Consider the following 21,939-nt stretch of genomic DNA (forward strand, 5'->3'; position numbering starts at 1 on the left):
TTTTTTAAATAAAAGAGTTTCTAAGAAAAGGCTGTTCAGTTTCTTGTGAGTAAATCTACACTTCCAGTGATGCAAGGGGGCGTCACCTAAAATCTTGCCACGGATTATACTACAGTTTCATTCATATACAGCAACAGTCCAGCCCCTTTCTTTTCTTTCTTTTAGATGATTGGTTTTATATATTGGTACAATAAACAGCGGACAAAACCTGATACCTCCATCAAAATGTCCAAATATGTCGAAATAATAATAATAATAATAGTAATAACAGATATAATATAATCCGACAACAGGTTGTTGTTTAAAACGTTGCCTGGACCGGGACCGGCTCAACATCGCTTTTCCTGCCGGGGGTCCCGCCCTGTCGTGACGTCACCCATTCGCCTTTCATTGGTGGTCTTCCGTCGCCGGATGCACAGTGTCATCTCTTTCTCGCCATCGGACCTGGATACAAGCTTGGTTGATTTCAAGGTAAAGAAAGAAAAAAAAAACACCAACATTTTAAATTCTCGCCTGAAAATGACTCGTTCGGGGAGTTTCGTTCGACAATCCGAGCAACTCGGTACGGAATACCAGTCTCTCCCGTTCATCGTTTATCAGCTGCTTTTGTAACATATGCACTAATTATTAAACCATTGGCGGGCCTGAGTGATGAGCAAGTCACCTCCAAATGCGATCTGTGCTCTTCGACATTATTCGTAATTATTCGTAATTGTGTCAATTGTGAAATGTCACCGGGAGACAAAAGGTTTCAGCGGGAAACGTGTCCCAGCTCGGCCCGGCCGGCTCCGTTATAATGAGCTAATTATGACGGGGGATGAGGTGACCTCCCCCCGACCGCCCGGGTTCATCTTCAACGCGACAATCAAAGGACAATCGACAGCTTTAAAAAAAAAAAACCTCGTTCTCTTGGTTGCTGTCGCGTTTCGTGCGGGGTGAAGCTGTACTTTATTCACGTGGCCATTCCGGACGCGTCTGAAATATTTGCGTAACATTCGCGAGCGTGAATGCGCGGTGACGTCACGCCGCCGCTCGCACTGTAATTCTGAGCTGTAAAAAAAACCGGTGAATTTCAGGCACCGGGCGCGGCGATGGGCGACTGACGGCGCAGATGTCACCATGAACCCCGCCGCCAGCGGCGCTGCCGACCCGCGACAGCCAGACAATAGCAAGAAGCAGCAGCCGGTCGGCCCCAAGTCGGCCCCCAAGAGCCCCGCCGCGTCCAAGCCGAAGAGCGGCCGGTGCGGCTCTCCGGTCACGGTGCCCGGCGGCAAGGACAAACCGGCCCCCAAAGGCGCGGCCGCTGTCCAGCCCAGCGGTGCTGAAAGCCCCACGCTGAGGAGGGCGGAGGCGAGCCGCAAGGCGCCGTCGGATGACGCCGAGCCGGCGAGCCGAGTCGTGTCCGATCAGCCGTGCTCGTCCAAATCCGCGCAGGGAAAAGGCAAGAGCCCGGGCGGAGGAGGCGGCAAGCAGGCGGCCAAGGGCGCCCTGGGGTGCGGGCCCGGCTTCTGGAGAGACGGGTGCTTGCAGTCCGAACTGATTCAGTTCCACATCAACAAGAGCCTGAAGAAGGGAGGCAAGATGCAGGCGAAGGAGCCGGAGCGCTCGCCCGAAGCCCCGGCGGCCGACCAGCATCTGCAAGACGAAAACCATCGTCTCGCGGACGAGAACGAAGATCTAAAGGTAGGATTTTTTTTTTTTTTTTTATATGTTAAATATTTGTGCGCGTTAACCGGTCCGTGTCGTGTTCGCGCCGCTTTCAGAACGAGATCGAGGAGATGCGCGCCGAAATGGACGAAATGCGCGACACGTTCTACGAGGAGGACGCCTGCCAGCTGCAGGACATGCGCCGGGACCTGGAGAGAGCCAACAAGAACTGCAGGATCCTCCAGTACCGGCTGCGCAAGGCGGAGAGGAAGCGCCTGCGTTACGCGCAGACCGGGGAGTTCGATGGGGAGCTGCTCCGGAGCCTGGAGCAGGACCTGAAGGTGCCCACTCGCCTCTTCTATCATTTACATTTACATTCACGGCATTTGGCAGACTTGCAACCTGCTTTCATGTTACAATCAATGAAGTGATCAGTTCTGGTTGACTAGGACCCCCCAACTATGAATACAATCTTTTTATTCACTCTGTTGTAGTTTCTATACACATACTATACAAGTTAATCTAAATATTCTCTAAAGAGGAAGGTCTTGAGCTGCCGTTTGAAAGTACTCAGTGACTGAGGTGTTCTGACCTCGAGGGGAACTTCATTCCACCACCGAGGGGCCAAGACAGAGAAGAGTCTAGATGACCATACAGGCTACGAATTATAATCGCCGCCACCAACAGATAGAGGGATGGGGTGCCGGTGTTCAGATAGGATTGTACTGTCATGGTATTGGGAACAAATTGTGGAATCTCTCTGGCATGCACCCCGAATTAACATTAGAACCATTTCGGTCTAGGACCCGTTTTGGCATGGACCCAGGACCCAACTGGGTAGGGGAGCCCTAGCCCTAGACCCAAATCGAATAGAATGGGGTCCACAGAGACTGCTTATGTACAGGGCCTAGGGTTTCATGCTCACCAACACGCACATAAAGCCAATTTTAGTTTCCCTGCATTCAATCCAATTTCATTTAAAATTAATGTAAAAATTGTATTATTTGAGTTCAAGGATTTAAATTGTCAGTCTCCGGCCTACACTGCAAAGTTACTGCAAAATAAATCAACCAAGACGCTAAGAACATCTAAGGAACTTCTCCCGGTCATCCCACAAACTCACTTAAAATCCAAGGGCGATAAGGCCTTTGCAGATATAGCTTCGAAGCGCTTCATCAAACGATCTCTGTCCGTCAAAATGTTAAAAAAAAACATCTGAAAACATATCTTTTCACACAGGCTTACTGGGTCTGCATAATAGTTTTGTTTTTATTTATTGGAATTTTTTTTTTTATCTTGAAGATACAACAGTTTTTGAACATGCGTATTTTCATTATTATTCCCATGGGATCAATGGCCTCTGCATTCAGTTTCACTACTGGGTGGGACAGGGGTGGATACTAATGGGAATCATAACATCAACTGGTCTGGTTTTAAAAAGCAAAATACTCAGTTAGAATGCAGGAATAGGATGGGTGAGAAATAGTGCAGAAATAGTGCAATAGTGCGACTAATCTTCAACCTTCCCAAGTTCTCCCACACCGCCCCTCTGCTACGTTCCCTTCGCTGCCTCCCAGTAGCTGCATGCATCAGGTTCTGATGCTGGCCTACAAAGCCAAACATGGAGTAGCCCCATCCTAAATCACAGCCCTTATTACACCTCGCACTGCACCTCGTATACTCCGAGCCTCCAGTACTGCTCGCCTGGTCCCTCCATCTCTGAAGGTAAAAGGAAGACCCTCATCTAGACTCTTCTCCGTCTTGGCCCCTCGGTGGTGGAATGAACTTCCCCTCGAGGTCAGAACAGCTCAGTCACTGAGCACCTTCAAACGACAGCTCAAGACCTTCCTCTTTAAAGAATATTTAGATTAAATTGTAATGTTCTTGTTGTCGAACTTTGTGTACAGAATCTACAACAGAGTGAATAAAATAGATGTATTCATAGTTGGGGTCCTAGTGAACCAGAATTGATCTCTTCATCGATGGTAACTTAAGCACGTTGTAAGTCGCTCTGGATAAGGGCGTCTGCCAAATGCCGTAAATGTAAATGCCTTTAAATGTAGTTTTTTGAAAAATTCACCCTCCTGTCATCCTCTGATGCGATGAGAAGGTGGGTGCACACATATGAGATCACATTCATGGCACATATCTCTAAAACTGTATACATGGACAAAACATCTTTCTTTTCAGGTGGCTAAGGATGTGTCAGTGAGACTACACAATGAACTGGAGAACGTGGAGGAGAAAAGAACAAAGACTGAGGAGGAAAACGAGAGGCTTCGGCAGCAGCTCATTGAGGTGGAGGTCACCAAGCAGGCCTTGCAGAACGAGCTGGAGAAGGCTAAAGAGGTGACAAATGTGGTTTCTTCTGACCCCATCTTAAAAATAGAAGATTAATATGTTGTAAGACAGGTCTATGATCATTTAAATCCAGAGTCAATTTAAAGTGAAAGTGATTGTCATTTTGATACACAGCATAGCACACGGTAACACAACGAAATGTGTCCTCTGCTTTTAACCATCACCCTGAGCAGTGGGCAGCCATGACAGGCGCCCGGGGAGCAGTGTGTGGGGACGGTACTTTGCTCAGTGGCACCTCAGTGGCACCTTGACGGATTGGGATCCGAACCGGCAACCTTCTGATTACGGGGCCACTTTCTTAACCACTAAGCCAACCACTTAAACGTATTAGCACCCTTTAGTACAAATTTATTAGAATTCTTTATTAACACTCAATGTTTGCCTACTTTGTATATATGTTGTGCCGTAACAATATTAATATTTTATTAGACATCCCTGAAACGAAAAGGATCAAAGGAGATACAGAAATCAGATAAGAAGCCCCCACAGACTCCAGTAGAGGTGAGTCCCACGTCTCTTTTATATGCTGCGGATTTGGGGACGGGGGAAGGGTGCACACCTGTGAAAATATTTTTTTTATGCATTTATTTCGGTTTATAAAGTGCCATTGACACCCAGATCCAGCTCTGGTTTATGTAGTGGATGAGACGGTTGTGCATTTGTGTGAAATGAATATTTTATAGCCTCACCACTAGTAGACGAGCGTTCAGATCTGTATCAGCATTTCCAGAGGCAAATTTTACCCACAAGCCATCAGGCTTCTGATCTGCTGACACTCTGCATATATGTATTCCATAAAACTCTATTTCATATATATACACACACACACACATATATATATATTTGAAATAATAGTTAGTAAATATGAATATATATATAGCTTTTTTTTTCAAATTGACTATTATTACACTAAATTTGGATTTTTTCTCTGGTTGTTATTTCTGTGCATATATACCAACATTGTTGCTATTTTGTGGAACACTTGCAGGAGGAAAACGAAGACCTGAAATGTCAGCTGGCCTTCATTAAGGAGGAAGCAGTTTTAATGAGGAAGAAGATGGCCAAAATTGACAAGGAGAAAGATCGGCTGGAGCAGGAGCTGCAGAAGTATCGCTCGTTCTATGGTGACGTGGACAGTCCCCTGCCCAAGGGGGAGGCTGGAGGGCCGCCCACCACGCGCGAGTCTGAGCTGAAGCTCCGTTTGCGCCTGGTGGAGGAAGAGGCCAACATCCTGGGCCGCAAGATTGTAGAGCTGGAGGTGGAGAACCGCGGGCTGAAGGCCGAGCTGGACGACGTGCGCGGGGACGAGTTGGGGGCCGGGGGCCTCGCCGACCCCGCCGCCCGGGAGCAGAGCTCGGACCTCCGGCAGCAGCTGCAGCTGGTGGAGGACGAGGCCGAGCTGCTGCGCCGCAACCTGGCCGACATGGAGGAGCAGAACCAGAGGGTCACCAGCGAGCTGAACAAGCTGAGGTACAAGGCGGGCTCCCACGAGAGCGCCAGGCACGGCGGCCCGGACGCCGGCAAGATGGAGGCGCTGCAGGAGGAGCTCAAGGCCGCCCGGCTGCAGATCAACGAGCTGAGCGGCAAGGTCATGCAGCTGCAGTACGAGAACCGAGTGCTGCTCTCCAACATGCAGCGCTACGACCTGGCCTCCCACCTGGGCATCCGCGCCAGCCCGCGGGACAGCGACGCGGAGAGCGACAGCGGGCGCCGCGAGAGCGACGACGACTCCGCCCGCCTCCCTCCTCACCGCAAGCGCGAGGGGCCCATCGGCGGCGAGAGCGACTCTGAAGAGGTGCGCACCATCCGCTGCTTAACCCCCACCCGCTCCCTTTACTCCCCCGAGGGCCGTTTTTTATCCCGAAGCCTCAAGGACCGCCAGCAGATGATTGACATCCGCATGGAAGCAGAGAGGCTGAGCCGCACCATCGACAGGCTGATCGCGGACACCAGCACCATCATCGCCGAGGCGCGGGTCTACGTGACCAACGGCGACCTGTTCGGGAGGATGGACGAGGACGACGACGGCAGCCGCATCCGGGAGCATGAGCTTCTCTACCGAATGAATGCCCAGATGAAGGCCTTCAGGAAGGAACTTCAGGGTTTCATCGATCGTCTAGAGGTTCCCAAACCAGAAGACAGGGATGCAGAGGAGCCACTGTCTGTAAGTCAGCTGCATGATGACAACCACCAACCAACACAGACTAGTGTTAGAATCCATACTTCATAATCCATAATCCAGCACAGACGTTAGAAAAACCACGCACAGGTATGAGCTCATCAATTTGAAGGTCTTATTGTTTTTATTACACGTACCATTCCTTGAACTAGGGCAGGCCATTATACGATCTCGGTCGATGAATGGCGATATGCTTTGGGCATTTTTCACAATCAGGATAACATGGCAGAAATTTGCATATTTCGTATACGTATTTACGTTCATTTTGAATAGAGACACGTGGCTGCCAGACAGCCCCGTTCTCCTGGGTGTCTCCCCCATATTGATAGCGACTCCCTGATGCCTGCAAACGGGATGAAGTCCCTGGAAACTAGAGCAAGCATACGAGACCATGCACGCGAGACAGTACATCGTTCATCGCTTGCTTTAGAGAAGCACGAACACGACAGGATCAGAGGGAGAGAGATAAAGAGAGAGAGAGAATGTGTGGATCTCTGCGTGTGTTGCCTGTCCACATAGCCCGCGCTAGACATAGAGCATCCGGCTTGAATTACTTAATAGTTACTAAATAATCCAATCACATTTCAGTGAAGGCGGGCCTTCATTTAACTTCTAAAGGACCAGTTGCTCGTTCAGTGCAGCATCATAGGAAAAAAATATATATACATATATATACATATATATTTTTTTTTTTCCTATGATGCTGCACTGAACGAGCAACTGGTCCTTTAGAAGTTAAATGAACACATTTCACATCAGATTTTTGGGTGTCTGGGCTGCTGTTGTGCTGGAATACGGAAGCAATACACGGAGTACCATGAGATGTGTAAATCTAAATCTAGCAAAGAGATAAATGGCTGAAAATGTACTTGAGAGTCATGGTTTTATATGTTAATAAACTGTTTATTTCTGGCATTTTATGTTTTTAGAAAAAAATTTTAATCAATTAAAAAAATCTAATCGTTCGATATTAGCACGTATATTATGATCGCCCAGACCTATCCTCTACACTTTTTGGCTTTTTTATTAGGTAGCAGTCACCCATTTTCTGTCTAAAGGTCCACTGCTGATCAGATATGATTTAAGTGGTCAGCTGCTCTCATTATAGCACCGATACTGATGAAGAATGGTCCTAGTGTTATTTTCTTATACGTCAGCATCCCTGCTGCCACAATCCTAAAACTGACAGTGACTATTGATGACTGACCTGATGACAGGCAATGCTACGGGTTCTAAATCTACACTTTCAAGGGTCTTTCTAATATACAGGGTGGGCCATTTATATGGATACACCTTAATAAAATGGGAATGGTTGGTGATATTAACGTCCTGTTTGTGGCACATTAGTATATGTGAGGGGCAAACTTTTCAAGATGGGTGGTGACCATAGTGGCCATTTTGAAGTCGTTCATCTTGGTTCCAACTTTTGTTTTTTCAATAGGAAGAGGGTCATGTGACACATCAAATTTATTGGTAGTTTCACAAGAAAAATAATGGGGTGCTTGGTTTTAACATAACTTTATTCTTTCATGAGTTATTTACAAGTTTCCGACTACTTATAAAATGTGTTCAATGTGACCGACCATTCCCATTTTATTAAGGTGTATCCATATAAATGGCCCACCCTGTAGATACACTGTGAGTGTATATAGCATTGGGTATGCACTATGTACTACTATACTAATGTTTTTTTTTTCAGACGCTCACCCTTTAAATCTCTTTTCCTGTTCCACCATCTTGTCTTTCATCCACCCACCCAGATGTTTCAACCTATTATTTTGCTTATCCTCATCCTCGTCCTGTTTTCTTCACTTTCTTATGCCACCATCTTCAAATTAGTTTTTCTTTTCACTCTGTTCTTCGTTCTGTAAATTCCGTGTTCATTTTTTTGTGTCATTGCCCCATTTTTTTGTTCCCTTTTTTTTGCTTTCCTTTGGTTTTGAACATGCCATCAAGGTGAGACATGACAGAAGAGATTCCTTACTTCCTCGAGCAAAGGCTGCAGTTATCAGACAAACACAAGCTTGCAGCAAAACGCTGGCGAATGCCGTCTTCACCACCCATCGATACGGTGAGTCACGTTCCCGGAAAAGATTTATACCGTAACAGCAGTGGCCAGAATATCACAACAATACAGTTTTTACGCAACGAGCAACCCTGTAAAACATAACTGTGACCGTGCAGAGGTATTTTTGGGAGAAACCACAGCTGAGGTCATGTTTACCGTAGAAACAGCAGCGGTAAGGTCATTCTCTTCCGAGCTGCAATGATGTAACTGGAGCTTTACAGCTCTGGGGCCTGATTGGCCAGCCGCTACATTTCCATTCATCAGACGCCCTTATCCAGGGCATCTTACAAGTCAGTAAGATTCTGATTGTCACAGGGACAGAGACACTCCGGGCTAAACGTCTTGCTCAGGGACACAATGGCAGCGGTGTGCAGTTTCCAGCTGTGGCCTGCGCCTCTCACCACAAAGTCCCCGCTGCAGGGTGGCTGATTAGTAGCCAGAATCGGTGTTTACCAGAAGTAAAGGGGCCGGCTCAGATTTCACATCCCTGTTTTTCACGTCAATCAAAGCCCACGCTGAAGTATTTATGAGCACTCGCCATAATTATTGTTTTTGCAGATATAAATATATGTGTATGAGTGCAGATGAATTTGCCCTTTGGTCCTTTTGTCCGTGAGCATTCATCTCTGTTGTCGGACCTTCGTAATCTGTTTCTAGTGACAACGTGATGATCGCTTAAAACCTTTCTGTTTTAGGCTGGTTCTAAGATGCTTATCCTGCTGTTTGAAGGAAAATTCCAAACAGGTGAGACATACAGACATTTCTAAATATGAAATATAATAAGAAATCCCGTACAACAGCGCTGCTCTCTTAAAGCACTCCACACACTTTAAAAGTCGTATGTGGGACGTCTCACACACACACGCGCTCAGCATTTTCCCAATGCTGCAGCTTCATAAAAATAAACAATAAACCAATCAATCAATAAGTTTTTTTTTCCAAAACAGGTACATATTAACAAATATGTACCTCATATAGTAGTATATAGGAACCGCTTTATATAAATGGGATTATTTAGGGTTTTTTGCTGATACATGTTTGTCTTGTTGCCTTGTTTTGTTGCATTTTTAACTACCATTGCCTGACTGCATATCCATCCCCACCTGAGCTAATGGGAACTATTGGGAAAATAACATTTGTTATTATTGAGTAATTATCTTTTTTTTTTTTATTGATAGATGTGTAAGTGCCATTTTTCATTTCACATATCGCAATATGACTTTTTTTTCGTGCAGCCCTGAAATAAGAAGCAGAAAAATATTGCAGTTGCCCCCTAATGGCTTGCTGTGGCCAACTCTGAATATGAGTCTTATATCCATTAATAATACATTTCTTACAATTAATATTGTATTTTAGAAGAGCATCTGAACCTCACACAGTGTCTGCCGAGAAAAACTCTGGCCTTTGGACAACTATACAGTGCAGGCCAAAAGTTTGGACACACCTTTTCATTCAATGTGTTTTCTTTATTTTCATGACCATTTACGTTGGTAGATTCTCACTGAAGGCATCAAAACTATGAATGAACACGTGTGGAGTTCTGTACTTAACAAAAAGTGGAGACCTGACCTCCACAGTCACAGTCGAGATGGTTTGGGGTGAGCTGGACCGCAGAGTGAAGGCAAAGGGGCCAACAAGTGCTGAACACCTCTGGGAACTCCTTCAAGACTGTTGGAGAAGCATTTCAGGTGACGACCTCTTGAAGCTCATTAAGAGAATGCCAAGAGTGTTCAAAGCAGTAATCAGAGCAAAGAAACTAGAATATAAAACATGTTTTCAGTTATTTCACCTTTTTTTGTTAAGTACAGAACTCCACACGTGTTCATTCATAGTTTTGATGCCTTCAGTGAGAATCTACCAACGTAAATGGTCATGAAAATAAAGAAAACACATTGCATGAGAAGGTGCGTCCAGACCTGTACTGTAGGTGAACGGGTCTTAAAAAAAAAAAGGGTCTTGAAGAACCGAGACAGTCGAGCGGTGTCCGCGGAGGGGGGAGTTTCTGGGGCGGGTCGGGCTCCCGCGGGACTCCCGCGTCACGCCGGCTATTAAGGGCCGCGGCGAGGGATGCGCCGCGGCCGCGGATCGACGTCCAGGCGGCGCGCCGGCGCTCTCGGCCCGCAGGTAAGACCGGCGGACCCGCGGAGGGAGGGGGGGAGCTCCGGTTCGCGCCCGGGAAAATAGTCCCGGAGCGGGGATGTTATTTCTGGATAGTCGTTTGTTGGGTGCCGGACAGTAGATTTCTAGACATGAGTTTTAAAATGCTGCTCGCTGCGGGTAGATGCTGTCGGTAAAAAAAAATGTAAAATATTTAGTTTTTTTTTTTTTTGGAGTTTTTTTCCGGCGCGCTACGTTTGGAGCGTCTGACGCGGCGGGATGACGCGGCGCGGCGGTTAAAAATAATCCCGGGGACCGGCTCCGCGCCGGCGGCCCCGTCAGTCCGCGCAGGGGACGTGCGGAGGGGGCATGAGAGGGAGACGCGCCGCGGCGCCCGGGGTCCAGAAGCCCGTCCGACGGTCGGCGGAGGGATGTGGAACGCGTTCGGGAGCGGGTCGGGCTCGCACGGAGGTGGCGGCTGCGTGGCCAAGGCCCCCGGGTGGGAGTTCGTCCCCTGCTCCCGGCTGGGGAGAGAGGGGGGCAGGGCTAAGAGTCGCAGTCCCCTGAGGACCCTGTCCCCTCCGGCGTCGTTTTGCGAGCAGCAGGGTGCCCGGCAGGAGCTCCAGGCCCAGCACGCCCGACTTAAAAAGAAACTTGACGAGCTAAAGAGGCGCCACGGCCAGGACAAGGAGGAGTGGATGAGGGAGAAGGAGGTCCTCCTGAGACAAGTGGCTGACATCCAAGTAACACCGCGCCCAGTGGCACACGCATGGAGGTCGGTGGCGAGCATGGCGGCGGGGTTACAGGAGGTCTGTTGATGTGCTCCCGCAGGGCGGAGAGAACCGGAGGATCTTGCTGGACCTGAAGTCGGTGCTGGACGACGTGCAGCTGGAGGTGAAGCGGGAGGAGGCCAAGCGCGGCGAGCTGCAGCTGCAGTACGTGCAGGACCGCTGCTCGTGGGAGCTGGAGCGGGCCGAGCTGAAGTGCAGGGTCGCACAGGTCAGGGTTCGGATCGAACATTTCCTCGTCGAGGAATTGGTGTTATTTGCCCTGGCCCACCGGAGGTAGAGGGTCTGTGCAATGCTGACCGCAGAACGCATCAATTCCAACGTGATTTCACCGTGGTCTGGTCTGTTTAAAACCACGGCCCTCTCACCCCCGAGCTTCCCCTAACAGCCTTATAAAGACTGTGTTTACGAAGCGAATGGATGCACGTCTGATCCCTTCCCGGTGTTGACGCGCCAATGCCAGGGCGCAGGCCCTGAGCTCCTAATACAGTAGCGGCGAGGCGGGCACCCTGGGACGAGGCCGGCCTCCCAGCGGCACATTCAAAATCGAATTATTTTAAGTGTCCGCGTGAAAGGACATCCGATTATCCGCTGCTTCCTGTTTTACACCCTGTCCATGCACAACGCGGCCACGTTTTTTGGGGGTTTTTTTTTCTTGCTTCCCTTCCATCCCTGTGCTATATTTGTGCAGCTTTCTTGCTCCTCCCGAGAGGCGTAAAGAGAACTTCAGAACTCTTTTGTTACACAGAAAGGGCGAAATGTTGGTTAGCTCAGGGAGGAGCCTACTGGAAGGCTTCTAAAAGAAATGGTGCACGTTGTTTTTTTTTTTGTTGTTTTTTTTTGCAGGCCACATCCTACCACACCTCATTCTGGGTTTAACCACCAGGCACTGAGGAATGTGTATTTATGGGCATTTTTCCATATATATATATTTATATTTGATTTTGAAATGCCATACTCTGCCTCTCATTTGGGCCGTGCCTTGGCCTCGCCCCTAGGAATGTGAAATCGTGGAGCATGGGTTGAACCGTCTATTTATATGACTGGCTGAGTGACACCGTTACCCAGAGACAGAGACTCTTCGCGGAGACACAGCAACAAGTGTGGCTCAAACGCACGGGCCATAAACCCGCAACGGGAGAGCTGATCTCCAGGCCTGCTAGATTAGATGTTCCAGACAGATTGCACAACGTCCCGGTATGGATGTTCTTTAGAACCTTCCTGGGAAATCACACACATAACTCTTTAATTTGTTCCTTTCAGGGTTACAGGTCATAATGGCCATTTGTTTTTGCTGTTGTTGTTGTTCGCTTGGTGAACATTTTAAGTTGTTTTCCAAAGTGGTGCAAAAAGAGTCAAGACCATGAAAGGCTCTGAGCTATGCAGACACTGTAGAGTTTTATGGCTTCTGGGCACTGTCAAAAATAGTAATACGCAGACAGAGGTCACACAGAGAGAGTCCTTGTCACAAGATGCCATTTTAAGCTTCCACATTCATCTGATAAAAACCACGCTGACCAGAGGACGTTTTCTGGAGTATTCAGACAGAAATTAAACTGAACGTCTCTTAATAGAGCAAGATCACACAAACTAAACAACGGGGTGGCATGTGGCAGCTTTCGACCGAACCTACAGTACTGGCCAAAGGTTTGGACACACCTTCTCATTCAGTGTGTTTTCTTTATTTTCATGACCATTTACGTTGGTAGATTCTCACTGAAGGCATCAAAACTATGAATGAACACATGTGGAGTTATGTACTTAACAAAAAGTGGAGACCTGGCCTCCACCGTCACCGGACCTGAACCCAGTCCAGATGGTTTGGGGTGAGCTGGACCGCAGAGTGAAGGCAAAGGGGCCAACAAGTGCTAAACACCTCTGGGAACTCCTTCAAGACTGTTGGAGAAGCATTTCAGGTGACGACCTCTTGAAGCTCATCGAGAGAATGCCAAGAGTGCGCAAAGCAGGAATCAGAGCAAAGAAACTAGAATATAAAACATGTTTTCAGTTATTTCACCTTTTTCATAGTTTTGATGCCCTCAGTGAGAATCTACCAACGTAAATGGTCATGAAAATAAAGAAAACACATTGCATGAGAAGGTGTGTCCAAACTTTTGGCCTGTACTGTATTTCTTGAGCAGAGTGAAGTTTTGCCTAGTAACAGTAAATGAAAGGTTGTTACCGCCTGCCCTCGCAATGGCAGTGACCACGGAATGTCAATGAAGTTCAAAAGAAGCGTGACATGCTTGAGGCCCCCAAACGTTCATCTAGGCAACCACAGCGAGCTGTGAACAGGGTTTCTGCAGATCCTTAAAAATCTTGAATTGGATTTTCTAAACCAAGAAATAACTAGTAATCCTTAAATCCAGAGTTGAAATATCTTAAAAACACCGCAGACCCAGTGACTCTGGCAAAACAAGCCTTCAGTCTGTCAGTAATCTGCCATCGTTGCACACTTCCGGGTTTACTAAGCACATGGGAATGGGAGCACCGGTCATAAAGCAGCAGTCCGAGCAATGCAACACGCCTCGCTTTAGAACTGTGTTTCTGGGCAGGCTCAGACTCATTTTCTATCATCGATTGTAGTCGGGCTCAGGTCGGGTCGATTAAAACTCGCGTGGTAAAAAAAAAAAAAAATGTCAGCAGTGTTGCCAGATTATACATTTTGAAGTATTGTACAAGCATCTTAAAATGTTTGTATTTGGAGAAATTATTGTACACACAATTTCCATTTTGACGTTGCTCATAAAATCTGCTTCAACCACACATATTATCATAGACTGGGTATATTATAGTAATGCAACTCTTAACTCTACTGCACAGCACCGAAAATCATTTGCACCTTGAAACAGCGACAGAACGCTTCATTGTTAGTGCAAGTTACAGGCTTTAACCACCCAGTAAAACTAGGGTCTTTCTCCCATTCATTTCAGTAAGTCTGGCGACGCTACATATGCTTACTCTTAGTGTCTTTCGTTATTGCAACTCTGCCGTGCAAATCCATGCTTAAACCACTCATCATTGTTTACTTGGTTTGTCACCACGTGTTACATTGTGCATTGATTGTGGCATTGATTGGCATTAAAGGCATATGAGACAACTGTGCATAAACTGCCAAATGAAAACAGCGATCTGTACCATGTCGTGCTAATGAAATAACATTTTTAAAAGCCCATAAAATTAAAAAATATATATATTGATCATACATCATACAGAGGGTAAAATTATGATACAAATATGATAATTATCATACGTCTGGCTACAATGCCGGTCAGCAAACATGAACGTCTGGTCTAAAGTACCTACCTTTGCCTGCTTAAATTTGTTTCATTGATTGGTAAACGTTTTTGCATGTTGTAAATTAGTTTTGTACAGCAGATATTCCACTTCCTTACCTGCTAGGCCACCACTGTTAACTATTTAAAAGCAGGGATGGATTTCTGAACAGGTCTACCAGGCCCAGGGTCTCAAGAGCTCTTGTGCTCTGTATAAAGATGGGTTTGTACTGGGTCTGCTTATATTATATTATATTATATTATATTATATATGTTTATAATTGTAGGCTCTGGGGCCAACAAGTTATGTGAAAAAAAAATGTTTTTTTGGATGAAAAAGATTTTTAAAAATGTCTTAAATCTGGCTTCCTTAATCCTGCAGAAAGCCTGTGTAAAGCCATGGGTCATTCATGTGAGATGTAGACTTGTAGAGATGTCTTGATGATTCTTCTAAATTTCAATGTTTTTATGAAACTGTAGCTTTCTTGCCATGTTTTTATGGCTTTTTTAATCATGTCCCCACTTGTGCCATGATTTTTACTCATTTAAAAAAAAAAAAACACCAACCTATGGATTCCTGTTATTATGTTTTCATATTTTTAAACACACACACACACACACACACACACACACAGAAACTTGGTAGTCCCAGTGAATCCCTGATTGATTGGAACAAAATGAAATGTGAATGGTTCCATTGTTGTTCAGTTTTTGTTGCAGCTGTAACAGTCTTCCTGTCTGAATGAGCTTGCCTGACCTTCCCTTAGAGATGTAAATGAGGAGGCCTCAGCTCTCACATCCTGCGGCCGTTTAAAATTGGGCAGGATGTTATTGTCTTTCCAGCCCCATATTTTTCTCTGTCCACCGCAGCCCTCCACTTCGGCCCGGTTCTTCACACCGCTCTTTTTCCTGTTACGCCTCCTTCTCATGAATCCCCCTCTCCCTTGCCCACCCTGTGTGCTGTAGCTGGAGGCTCGAGATCATAGCCCGTGTGTGGAGGTCGTGAGGGGTGCGGAGCCCAGGGACTCTCTGCGGCGGGAGCAGGCGGAGCAGAAGAGGCTGCTGGCCGACACCCACACGGCAGCCATGGACCTGCGCTGCCGGCTGGAGCACAGCGAGCGGGGCTGGATGCGGGAGAAGTCCGAGCTGCTGGAGCGCTTTGACTTGGAGAGGAAGGAGTGGGAGAGCCAGCTGAGGGACATGCAGAGGAAGATTGAGGAGGTACATTGGAGAAAATGTGCGGCTGCCACGCCCAGGTCAGGCTGTAACGCGATTCTGGCCGGACGAGCGGATCTGAGGCAGAAGGCTGATGTGGGATGCTTCACACAGGGGGGGGGGACTAATGCAGGATGCAGACTCACAGATATCAGTAATTACAGAGATCAATAGTTTCCACTGTGCCAAACGTCCCAGCGAAGCAGCAGACTCCACAGCTGTCTGTGGGGTTTTATATTTCGAAACAAATCCCTTGATAAGTGATGCAACACAGCTGGAAATACAGTGCAAAGGTGCTTCATCCCCACTGCGCTGAGCAGTTGACCTCTCTTTCCTCCTGGTTTATTTCAGAAACAGTAACACCAGTGTAGCAGACCTGAGGTCAGTGCAGCTGCAGCGTGGGGGAACTGTCAGTCTGAGTTACGCTGGGTGGTGAATGAGGAGGAGGAGGGCCCAGGGGATATCTGACTGGAAGGATTTTAATCCGATACTTGTTTGGAATGGAGATTAGGTTTTTAACGAATGAGGTACTAGAAAGGGGACTGGGTAGTGCATAAAACTCTCAGAACAATCTGCCATGAAATAACGTTTGAGTTCCGCATGACCCCCACCAAGAACAACCGAAACACATGACCCCACCAAAACAAGAACGTAAAGGCATAATACTGAGTAGGATTTGGATTGGGAAAGAAAAGGAAGCAGCACAGCACATATGTCCTCTGCATTTAACTCATTTGCGTTGTTCAGTGGCACACAAACTAATTTCTTTTCAAACTAATTTTGTGGGGCAGTGGTTGCCTAGCGGTTAAGGAAGCGGCCGGTTCAGAAACCGGTTCTGAACCGGCCGATCTTTTATTCATGTTAATGCCTGCATGGTTAATTTTGTGTTCTGAATATATTACCTTTTTACTGTACTGTACTGTAACAGAATACATTACTGATCGCATTTATTGCAGTGTATTTGCTATTCAGCCATCTGTAGTTTTTCAAAAGGAAAATGTACAATCTGTGGCTGAATATGAAACCTTGCACTGAATAACAACATATCCCCATATTGAATTATTGACATTGGTGCTGTGTTAATAGTGACATCATATTAAATGGCTGTTGTGCTTCTGTTGCAGTTGTACAGCGAGGTGAAGGCTCATCGCGAGGTTGGCGATGCTGGACCAAACCCTGAAATGCGCAGCCCCATCAGGCTTAGTCTGCACTCTGCCAGCTCGGGCTCCACTGCACTTACTGACCCCTCAGACGCTCCCAGTAACAGTAGCAGCAGCTATTCCACTTCTCTCGTCCAGCACAGCCACAGGACCGGAGACCTGCCAGGTCGCCACAGCAACAGCAGCAGGGAGGTCACTGATCCCCACGGCGACGTTCAGAGCGTGGCGCCTGGTCTGTGTGACCTTGCACAGAGCCAGGATGTTGATGTTCAGGCAGCAGAGCTGGAGGACATATTGCAGGGCTGTCTGGGACAGAGGCTGGATTATCCTCCCTCCCTCACTGGACAGGACAGTCTGCTGAATCCATTCGGGTCACTCCAGAGCCTAGAGTTTAACTGTGGGACAGAGAAGAAAAAGAACATTACCGCTCTGAATGCAGTGAGTTTGGTGTTCTGGATCAGCATTACCAGTTACCATTCTGTAATGGGTTCACCTTTTCATTCATTGGTGTTTTACAGGCCCTGCGAGAAATAGCTCGCGTGAGTGAGGAGCTGTGCAGCTACCAGGATGAAATCAGGATGAAATCTGGAGTGAAGAGGTGTGGGGAAACAGCAGAATACACTTCCAGACTTCGCTGTTATGTCATTCATGCCTTGGATGGTTGTAGTTGGCCCACATAACCGAGTCTCTGTCTCTCTCTGGTTTTTCACTTTAGAAGTCAAACTGAGTCACTGTTTTTTCCAGAGGAGTTTGAGAGTGTGGAGAACGTGAAAAACAAACTGGAGATGGAGGATGCAGTCCTCAGCTTGAATCGATGGTGCAGAGACCTCCAGGAACTGAGTGAGTGCAGCTGGGACAGAACTGGCAGTAAAGACCCCATGAGAACAGAATCTGAATGCAGCAGCCCCTTGAGGAAAACAGAGGCCCCACCCATTCCACCTCGTAGCACCTCCTGGTACCTGAACAGCACTTCAGCTCCAGAGCCAGAAATCAGCATCCCAGAACCCCCAATTGACAGGAAATGTCAAAGTCCCTGTGTTCATTTGAGCAGAAAATGCAACAGCCCCTCTGTGGTTAGAAAGTTTGAGGCGATGCTGCAGGAGAATGAGGGCAAGATTCTGACAGATTCTGGAATTGTCCCATGCACAGTGCCTGCAGATTCGAAGTGCAATGTCAGTTGCTGCCATAACCGATGGTCCTGTGATGCAAGCCGGTTTGGAAGCAGCAAGTCGTCCACATATGTGCCTGTCCAAAAAAGCCTGTCAGAAGTAAACATTCTTACAATGGGAACAGACTGCAGCCAAGGTCTTAAGGCGCCTGGGACACAGAAAGGCCCAGGGGGGCATCCCAAGCCCATGGACATCCACGTAGACTTAAGCATGCCTTCCTTGGACATACTCCCTCCATGCAGTGGTACCAAAGCCCCTTGCAGGAACGAGATGTTGGAGCAGAAGACGGCCAAGTTCAACCGCACTCTTTTCCAGGCTGAGATGGGACGGGGGTTCGAGGAAGATGATTCTTCAATCTCCAAGATAGATTCTACCCCACAGGAGCCAAAGATAAACACAAGTGAGATGAATGTTGTTGATCAACATTACCTGGAGGTCCGATCAACGGAGCAGCCCAACCAGTGCCTTGAGGAGAAACATCCAATGTCACATTATGCAGTTGTGGAGTTGGAAGAGGCCACCGTTGAGCTCCTAGGACCATATGGGGAGTCCAAGCTTAAAGGGCTTGCGTATGAGCTCCCACAGCAATATCCAGTGGTCAGAGTCAGAGACCAGATTCCCACATCAAGTAGACACCCTCCAGAGGTGAAAGCCAGAAAGGGAGCGTCCAGCCAATCACCAGAACCTCATTCTGAATCGGTGCTCAAAGCCACTGCTCCTCAGGAGAGTGCGGCGTCCTTGACACGGTTTGCCCAGACTGCGAGCGCGAGCTCCATGCAAGTCAAGTACAAGATGGATTCATCTAACACTGCAACGGGGGGTCTGGGTGGACATACAAATGAAACAAAGTTTAGGCAGACAGAAAACGTGAGACAGGATGTGTCAAAAACCAGGTCAAGAATTTTGAATGAAAATCCATGGAAACCCACAACGCTTGCGGCGTACCCCCGGCCTGTTGACTCCAGGTCGAATTACGGAGCTGTGGAGAGGATCCTGAAGAGCTTTGAGAGCTCGGACCAGGCCCAGCAGCTTCCACCCAGCCCCGGGAAAGAGGACGACCTCATTGAGCTCCTGGACATGCTGGATATGGAGCACCTTTCCAGGTCCGGTCAGAGACTCTCGCACACATCACACCGACAGGCAACTGGCCACAAAGAGATACATGTAACACTGCAGGTTAGTACATCTCACACACACACACACACACACACACACACACACACACACACACACACACCAACAACCTGACAAATCACAGGCTCACCTCACCCAAAGAACCATGGAAAGGTAATAATGCACATTGGCCATAGCAAATAAATAGCTTCTGGTGAAAATCAGTTAAAATATATTAACTTCCTGTGTGGCCAAAAAACGAAACCAGGCCACTGGAGGCCAATGAAGACTGGCACTATTTTACGATGATTTCATAACTTTGAGGCCATCCCTGGGAGCTTGGGATTTATGACCGCTATCAGGAAAAAGAACTCAAATTTGAGAGCAAGAGTTTTTCCACGTTCCCCTTAATAAGGACGCCGGTTCAGGGAAAAGCGTTTACTTTTTGGGGGGCTTGACAAAAATGCAAGAGTCATTTCACAGCAACGGTTAAATCCCTGAGGGGGGGGGTGTTTGGAATGGGTGGCACGGAGGAGAACGAGCAAGTTGACCAAGCCCCAAATCCAAGCCTTTCATCTTAAGGGAACGGTTTCTGACCTTTTGGGCAAGAGGCTGAGACTGTTGCGTAATTACAGGAATATCTCCAAACGGCCAGCCATGTGGTGTGCAGAATCCAGGAAAAACAGTCTTGTGCAAAGATCACTTTTATGTGCTGGAAATGCCTTTAAATTCTGGGAAAAACAGAGCCAGGTCCATCTGAAGAGAATTAGGAAAGGGCTTTGATGCAATCTAGTTCTTTCTGATTGCCAGGGCCATTGCAGAGGACAATTAGGCATTGTGCTATTAAAACACAATGCAACACAATAGCAAAAATGGAGGGAAAGTAAAAAGAAATGAAAAAGTGAATGATAAATGCTTTGTTTTTCCTTTCTTTCTACAGCAAAGCAAAGAGTCCAGCGTGAACCTTAAGAAGAGCTTCTCCCGTCCAGCCTGTCCTGCTAACCGGCGTCTTCCCTCCCGCTGGGCGAGTCGCTCTCCCTCTTCATCGTCCACATCCTCCTCCACGTCGTCCTCACCCGTAACCCAGGCCACGCTCTCAACGAAGAAACAGACTTTCTCCTACTCAGCCTTCCACACTGAAACAGTCATCATCTGAAACCTCAACTGACGTACATATTTCAAAAAAACTCTCTCTGAATGTTTCACTTTTTACTTCTTGTTATTTTTTTTGTAAATAATACCTAAAAAGAATTTTACCTCTGGAGTTTCTCACAGTGGACCGTTGCCTCTGTAACAAACTCTCATGTTTCACCTGGCATGAGTTTTTCTTCTTTTTTTTTTTTTTTATAAATCCCCATGTGTTGTTCATTTTGACCATTTGAGTTCCTTTTTCACCTTTACCAAAGGCTTCTGTATAAAATCATTTTATTCTCATGTCACCTTTGAAGAAAGTGCTACGTAATTTACATATTGCTTAATAAGCGGCCTGCTCTACATGTGTATGTGTTTGATTTTGCATTGAAAACTTACAAACTTGCATATAAATGCCTTTTGATTAAAGAAAACTTTTATGAACTCTGATTGGAGGGGTGTCCTTAAGACACAGTTCCTTGAATGGTCTTCTTCTCAATATGGTCACTAAAGTGACGTTATTAGTAAATAGATGCCTTTGCCACCCTTTCTGATAATAAATGTTTCTGCTGAAAACGTTTCAGTATTCACTGTTCTCGATTTGGTGCTAACACTAGACCAAATTGTGACGTACAAGACCACACCAGGCTGGTTTTATATAGTTATTTCATTAGTGTGCATTACTTGCAATTATAAAGCATCTGTTATGAAGAAAACGTATTTATAGGGATGGGACAACAAAAAAAAAGGTACAGCAATGTATCATACTTCCTTCTTGGTGATGTGTTACTGATATACTTGTATCAGATTATAAAAGTTGAAGTTAAAGAAACACCAGTTATAGCAGGAAGTTTTCCAGACATGTTGATCTCTTTTTTTGTATATACATATATATACAGTGCTTTACGATCAATTTCTGCTTCGACATGTACAACTTTTCTACAAAGTTTTGGAATCAATAGAATTGTGAAAACCTTGCTTATGTACAGCCATGTATTACAAGGATTCAGTTCAAGATTCTGCAATAAAAACACGTGCTGCAAAGGGCATCAAAGTCAGCATATTTCAAGCTGCATTGTCTACGTTTACTCCGCAGTGCAGTTTATGTGGCTCCTAACCTGCCTTGGGGTATTTGGGTGACCCAAGCTGTCACTAACCATTCACCTAGTGGTCTCCCAACGTGATGAGAACCTTGACAGTCTGATGACCAATCAAGCACCTCATTGAGGCTCTAATTTCAGCGTCTGCCAATGATTGTTGTTAAGCCAACAGTTTATGTATAGCAATGTAGAGATATTTTAATGCCTGGGAATGAATCAATTCTCTTGAGTGAGACACTGGATCTGTGACTGAAACCTGGCACTCCTCGACTAAAATAGCCGATGTGACTGTGTTTTGGAGCCAGAAATCCTATCCCTTAGGTGGTATAAATACAGCGATCTTTTCCTGCGATCATTCTTATTTCTGTCATGCACTGGCACAGGTAGAATTCTTACAAGGAGGTCACACAAAAGACCAAGAATGAATAGAAGCTCTATAAGCATTAAAATAATTTTACATACCGAGCTTCAGAACCTTTTCATAGTACATAGAACATCCCGAATTTTGTAACCATTTCATCCTATATAGGACAATGATGTAACAGGCCAATAAATACAACTTAACCTATTTTTACAAGGTGCTAGATGTGTGCATCTTCACTTTGAATTTAACTGCTGTGTATAATAATTAAGTTA

General features: G+C 46.5%; 1 protein-coding gene across 1 annotated transcript; it reads left to right on the top strand.

Annotated features, from left to right (window-relative positions):
* The first annotated feature begins 398 nt into the window (after positions 1-398).
* LOC114790703 (uncharacterized) lies at positions 399-21,276 on the top strand. Its single transcript, XM_028980992.1, has 15 exons — positions 399-471; positions 1,077-1,683; positions 1,764-1,988; positions 3,838-3,996; positions 4,438-4,509; positions 4,997-6,172; positions 8,951-8,999; positions 10,309-10,379; positions 10,589-11,095; positions 11,184-11,351; positions 15,382-15,636; positions 16,755-17,228; positions 17,309-17,388; positions 17,506-19,135; positions 20,013-21,276. Exons 2-15 carry the CDS (start codon positions 1,120-1,122, stop codon positions 20,226-20,228), a joined length of 5,646 nt encoding a protein of 1,881 aa, XP_028836825.1. The 5' UTR covers positions 399-471; positions 1,077-1,119; the 3' UTR covers positions 20,229-21,276.
* The last annotated feature ends 663 nt before the right edge of the window (positions 21,277-21,939 follow it).

This window comes from Denticeps clupeoides, chromosome 5 (genome assembly GCF_900700375.1).
Source record: "Denticeps clupeoides chromosome 5, fDenClu1.1, whole genome shotgun sequence".
Lineage (NCBI taxonomy): Eukaryota > Metazoa > Chordata > Actinopteri > Clupeiformes > Denticipitidae > Denticeps > Denticeps clupeoides.